This window comes from Notothenia rossii (assembly GCF_949606895.1).
Source record: "Notothenia rossii genome assembly, chromosome: 2".
In the NCBI taxonomy this organism is placed as follows: Eukaryota; Metazoa; Chordata; class Actinopteri; order Perciformes; family Nototheniidae; genus Notothenia; species Notothenia rossii.
Genome location: NC_136904.1, coordinates 19,041,961 through 19,047,960, shown reverse-complemented (window position 1 = coordinate 19,047,960; position 6,000 = coordinate 19,041,961). Strand labels below are relative to the sequence as shown.

The window sequence follows — 6,000 nt, the reverse complement described above, 5'->3', positions numbered from 1 at the left end:
GCACTTTAAAAAACATTTAATAAAAGATTGCAAAAGACTCTATGAAGAGTTACAATCATTTTCTTCATTGTCTTACAGTTTTTTAATAGGTATTACACTCCTGAAACAGAGGACAACACTGTGATGAAATAATGCAAAATGAAAACATATGAACTGTACATATATGCCCATGTCAGGTCACATACACTCACACACTCTTCTCACACACACCTGGACATCAGTGGTTACTCTACGGCTCACTCTCCGTGTACCGTCCTGCTATTGCTATCTCATAAGGTACTATAAACATACACTGAAGAGTATCACAGCCAGCTTACAGTGAAATAATATGTACATGTTTACATAAAAAACATCGATAAAATATTTTTAAAATGGTGAAAATCATCATAAGGCAGAGACTTCAGGTCTTTTCCCCTCAGTTCTTTTTGTGGAGAAACTTCATTTTACTTCCTGAAAACATAAAAAAACAAATCAATTAGATCATGTAAATGCATAAACATCTGAGAGATTACTTTTATTTAGGTAATTAAACAGTATATGGGGATCAAAGCAGGCTCAGATTACATGAGGATTTAACTGTGATCTGTCTCTCTGAAGTCAGTGTGGAAATCTTAATATCTTCTGTAGTGTGTAGTTTCCTGATAACCTATTTCAATATGCCCTCCAGAAATCTTTATTGGCATCAAAAAAGACTCTGAATAAATACATAAAATCCTACGTGCATGGAGCATCACACGCCTTAAACTGAGATTGCAGGTGAGCACAGATAACATGTCCCCCTCCAGCAGATGAATGTGGAAACCCTTCTAGTCTCAAACTGCACATATATTATGCTGCACAGTGCAGCTAAAAGTGAAGTTAAATTAGAATTATAAACTATCAACAAAGTTTATTTTCTCCATTCGTTAAAACATGGATTGAAATGTGAAAGCGGCAAATTGTAAGTTGGTGTGTAGCTCCCTCTGGAAAAATAACTTCTAACAAAGAGTTGTGTGATATAACCTTGTAGTACGAGATTGTTCAAAAAAAGCTATAGAGGAAATATCTGAGCAGCCTGATTTCAGAACTGCATAAATAAAAAACGTATGCAATCTGAGTTTGTCCTTGTGTGTGTGCTGTAGGACTCACCAAGGCCTTTCAGAAACTTGTTGACTCCACTCTGCTCCGTTTCTGGCAGCTCCTCCAGATACTGATCCACCCTCTGCTCAAACAGACCTGACAACAGCACAATACAAGAGATTTAAAAAAAGGAAATATGAAACATCTTAGTATTCAAGGAAGTTGCAATTATTTGTGTCTGCCAAGAAGAGCAGAAGGAAAATATGCATATGGTAAGTTCCAACCACTAGAGATCAGTATTACTGCAGAGCCCACTCCTGCACAGTTAGTATTTCAGTTAGTAGAGGGGTGGAAATCCTTAAAGAAGAAGTGTACAGAAAAATAACTGACAGACTACCTTTAGCCCGTGTCTTCCTCAGCTCCCGGTCCTGAATGAACCCTGCAAACATCTGAGACTCCATGAAGACACCCAGGAAGCGACGGATGCTTTTAGACGCCACAGACTTGCGGAAGGCCTCTCTCTGGAAAACACGCTCTCCTCGCTCATTCTGAGTGATAAACAGGGAGTAATGACCGATGGTCTCCAGGAAGAAGCGGATGAAGGCCTCTGACACCAGGCTGTTCAAGGAGTTATACTCTGTAGACACAAAGGAAAAGGGATTATACAGAGTACTTTTTTTGCTATTCATAGTAAAGTCCTTACACAGATTTGTCACACACAGTATGTTTACATCAGAAAGAAGCAATCAGAGTCAGATTAAAACAAAAATACATGGTTTGGATTACAGATATTTCAAATGATATGTTAATCTCATGCTTGTTCAAATCAGTCAGTAATTTAAACACAAAATATAAAATAATAATGTGATGGCATCTTTATGACTTCTATTTCTCTTACATTGGTGTTGTCACAGTATTTAGCCAGTATATATCTATTGGGAAATCAGAGTGAAAGCTTCATGGGGAGACCTGTTTAAGATCCATTAAAGGACATTTTAAATTAAATGTTCCCCTCCTATAATCATTGTTTTGTACAGTGAAGGTAAGATATCATTGCCAGCTCATAGGCCTGGCAAACTGTCTAAATATTACAAGGAGGAAATTATTGTTTGTAGACGCATGTCAAATAAAGCTCAAATGTAAATTTGAGTTTAACTGACTGCAGGTTGCAGGTATTTCGTGGAAGAATGTGGAAAGCAGAGACAGAAAGTCTGTCCCACGAAGGCTTTCTTCCTTTGAATGCAGCGATATGGAACGGTGTGCATATCTTTGTAAAAGATTGATCAGATATTATTTATTATTGACTCTGCATATCCATATTCTTCTCTTGTTATTTGGCCTGTAAACTGAAGTATCACAAATAAAACCCATTATTGATCCCTTGGGTTTAATTAAGCCCTCTTAAAATCCTAGTTCCCATACCGGGAGTTGAACCCGGGCCGCCTGGGTGAAAACCAGGAATCCTAACCGGCTAGACCATATGGGAGACACTTTGAGACATTAAGCTAAAGCCAAAAACTTCACTTATATGGGATTTTTGTCTTCTCACAACTGTACGGATCAAAGTATTTGTGTTAATTTGCCACAGATTCACCCATTTTCAATAATAAAGCCTCATTGGAACCCATTACAGGTACGGTAAACGTTACAACAATATGATGATGACATATTTGCACACTTCAGATGATTAATGTATGCATGGATCCGTAAACATGTATGTGCATATATAGATATGTTTATTTCTTATCTAGTCTTGCTATCTCTGATAAAAATGTTATTCATATTATTCTTGTTAAAATATTAATAGTTGTGTTTGTGATTTATTTTGTTTATTGTGTGTATATATTTTGATCTTTAAGGGAATATTCATTTGTGTGTTCCCCTAATCGACTAAACTTGTTTATTTGTATTTAATATTATTACGTTTGTTGCGTTTCTGTTTTTAGCAATCATTTTTGGGGATGGGACAGAGAGAGTTTGCTGTTTTATTCAAAATGAAAAAGCAAATAACCATAATGGTAAAAAGAACATAGCATGAGTGTGCACCAGTCTGCTCGGTACGTACCACTTACGACCAGGAACAGATAATGGTTTACCTCTAAAGTGAGGCTTTCAGTGTGACTCACTCTGATGAGCAGTGTCTACAGAAGACGTCAGAGTTTCACAGAGACTGAACATGTTGCTGCTACAGTAATGGTTGTTCTAATTAACAAGGCAAACATCTGTCTTGGCGGGACTTGGGGATTTGTCTCTTATTCACCTTCGTCTGACTCGCTGTCGGAGTCCTGACTGATGATGTCATTCCTCTGCTCCAGCGCTTGCTCAAGAGCTGCCTGAAGTTTCCGCGGCAACAGTGAGGCCTCGTCGTCCATCTATAAACAACCGAAAACATTGCCGTCACCAGCGATAAACAACAACGTTTGGAGAATCAGTTTCAAAGGCTCAGACTTACATCAGAGAACCGCATGTTCTACAGCCTTGTTTAAAGCGAGACCATGTAACGTTTGAAAGAAGAAACAACACACTCTTCTTCTAACAGACGAGAATAAAATGTACATTCACTCTGTACACTCGGGGGGTTTTGCTGCTTCAGCCTTACATGGTCTGGTATGACTAGTAACTCATGGTGACTCATGTTTGTTAACTTTACATAGATACAGTTTGATGACTGGATGAGGATATGCTTTTCAGCATGTCAATAATGATAAACATTTATTTAATATACAGGTGAAAAGCAGTTTACAATATTAGGCAAAGTTAAACAGACTGGCTTTCAGTTCAGGTTTCCTTCAGATCTTTAGTTCATAAACGTACCTGTCGGATGAATCGGTCAGTTCCTAGGTCAACCATTAAAGCCTTTGAAAAACAAAAAGAAGATATATCATTTTTCAAAAATAATTTAAAAAACTTAATTGATCTACAATATAGATGGATAGAGAAGTACACATGTACAATTGTAATTTTATTGATTTATCAAATCATTGATTGGTCTTTCTGTTCAAAATCAAATCAATGAAAATGTTGCTTACAAGTTTCCAAACCCCATTTTGAAATGTATTGTTGTTCCATGACCACCACTGACCCAAAACAAATAATGAATTCACATCTCATTCAAAAGGTAGAGTCCAAGAATAAACCTTTGCTTTAAATTCTTTATTTTAGTTAATAGTGACATGGCTGGTTGATTAATATAAAAAGACAAGAGGCAAAGGAAGAGAAAACAGCCCACCAATTAAAAATGGAAATCCTATTAATCTGTATTGTTGAAATGACACTAATATCCAATAGTCCAGGAAACAGACTTCAATCAGGGATGACAGAACATAGAGATAGAGGCAGAACAATCTTTGGGTGTTTCTCAATGTCGAGGACGCTTGCTTGGTAGCACATGTCTTTCGAGTCACTTGCTTCAGAAGCGAGGCATTAATTCTTCCTAGCCTCGGAAACCGAAGAATTGTGGAACAGGCTAACAGGTGTGCAGGTGTGCGCCATATGCGAGGCCCCGCCTTAAATGGAGCGCCATTTTCCGCCAAAGATTTGGAAATTGGTCCGTGCGCAAAGCATTGTGGGGATTTTAAGACTGCAGAGTCTACACATGCGCAGCCTCGAAATTTCTCGTTACGAAGTACGCCGGCCTCGGTAGAATTCCAAGTATGCTGGACATTGGAGCAGTCTTTCGGCGGCACTCGATGACGTAGTATGCTTGAAATAGTGGCTCTGGAGCAGCCTTCCTCGACATTGAGAAACACCCAGGGACAGAGGTAGACATCCAGAGAAAGTGCAGATATTTTGAACTCACTTCCTCCACAGGCAAGTCCTTTAGCTTGGGCAAAGAGCTGGACAGCAGCCCCACCAGGAAGGGAGTGGGACAGCACACGATATCCAACATGGACCCCGGCAGCACGGGGATGAAGGTGTGTTGCCAGGAGAAGGGGTAGAGCAGTGCCACCACTGCATGCATGCAGCTGGACAGAGTACTGATGATAGGAGAGCAAAAAAAAGAAAAAGTCATACACCATCAATCATTTTCACACTCGTACAACAACAACTCCCTGCAGAGGCCACACCAGATCAAACTGAACAGGGTCAAAACAGCCGGATGTTTCACTAGATAATGAAAAAAACGTTTGTTCCACACTGAAAAGGGGAGTGGTAGTTTATATGGTCACAACATTTTCCTAAAAATACCTTCTGCTGCAGTCATGAACTTGAAAACAAATAGTATCACTCCCTTAAAACGGTCCAATCATTGAACTGACAGAGCAAAAACAGTCTATTTGCAACACCAATCTCTCGACCCAAGTTAAATGGACACTTGATTCTAGTTTCCTTGTTACTTTAAATGTGAAAACAGCACATTTTATGTAGTTTGAAACTTTGTTCTTCCTTCAGCTCATCTGAGGGACAGTAAGATCCAACAAACCGTTTTTTCAGACGAAAAAATCCTTTTAAGACTTCACATTTCAACAGCTTCTGGATAAATATTGCATTTCTCCTACTTGGAGTTTTACACCATCCACTAAACCACACTGAAGAAGGATGAGACCAATAAAAAGCATTATTGTGACATTACTATACTCTGTCTGCAGGGCTGGCGTGACTTTGACATGTTGCTATAGTTAAGCTGGAAGCTTGTTGGCGGAATACCAAAAACGCACCAATTGGGTCTAACTCCGACAGCTGTGGTATAAAATGGAGATCACAAATAGCAGCCCGTCTTTCTCACGATCCGCCGCTTGTTGACAGTGGCTGACCCTCCTCCCCTCTGTCCTCTACATAATGTCCAGTCCATGTACACAAAGGGAGTGAAAATAAACTGTGGGTCTGATCACGCACACAAACACACAGACACACAGACACACAGACACACACAGCGAAGCTCTAAATCAGTATGGATCAACAACATGAGCAGGGATCAAACATGGTATGCAAACGCACCCC

General features: G+C 39.3%; 1 protein-coding gene across 3 annotated transcripts in view; it reads right to left on the bottom strand.

The window, feature by feature from the left end:
- dennd2b (DENN domain containing 2B) overlaps window positions 1-6,000 on the bottom strand; it is a 45,065-nt gene continuing 39,065 nt past the window's right edge. For all 3 annotated transcript variants that reach the window (XM_079662711.1, XM_079662710.1, XM_079662712.1), the window contains 6 exons: window positions 4,859-5,036; window positions 3,874-3,915; window positions 3,320-3,431; window positions 1,457-1,696; window positions 1,129-1,215; window positions 1-450 (listed from right to left, as the gene is read on the bottom strand). In XM_079662711.1, the coding sequence (XP_079518837.1) occupies window positions 416-450; window positions 1,129-1,215; window positions 1,457-1,696; window positions 3,320-3,431; window positions 3,874-3,915; window positions 4,859-5,036 (694 nt within the window). In that variant the 3' untranslated portion in view covers window positions 1-415. The remainder of the gene's footprint in view (window positions 451-1,128; window positions 1,216-1,456; window positions 1,697-3,319; window positions 3,432-3,873; window positions 3,916-4,858; window positions 5,037-6,000) is intronic.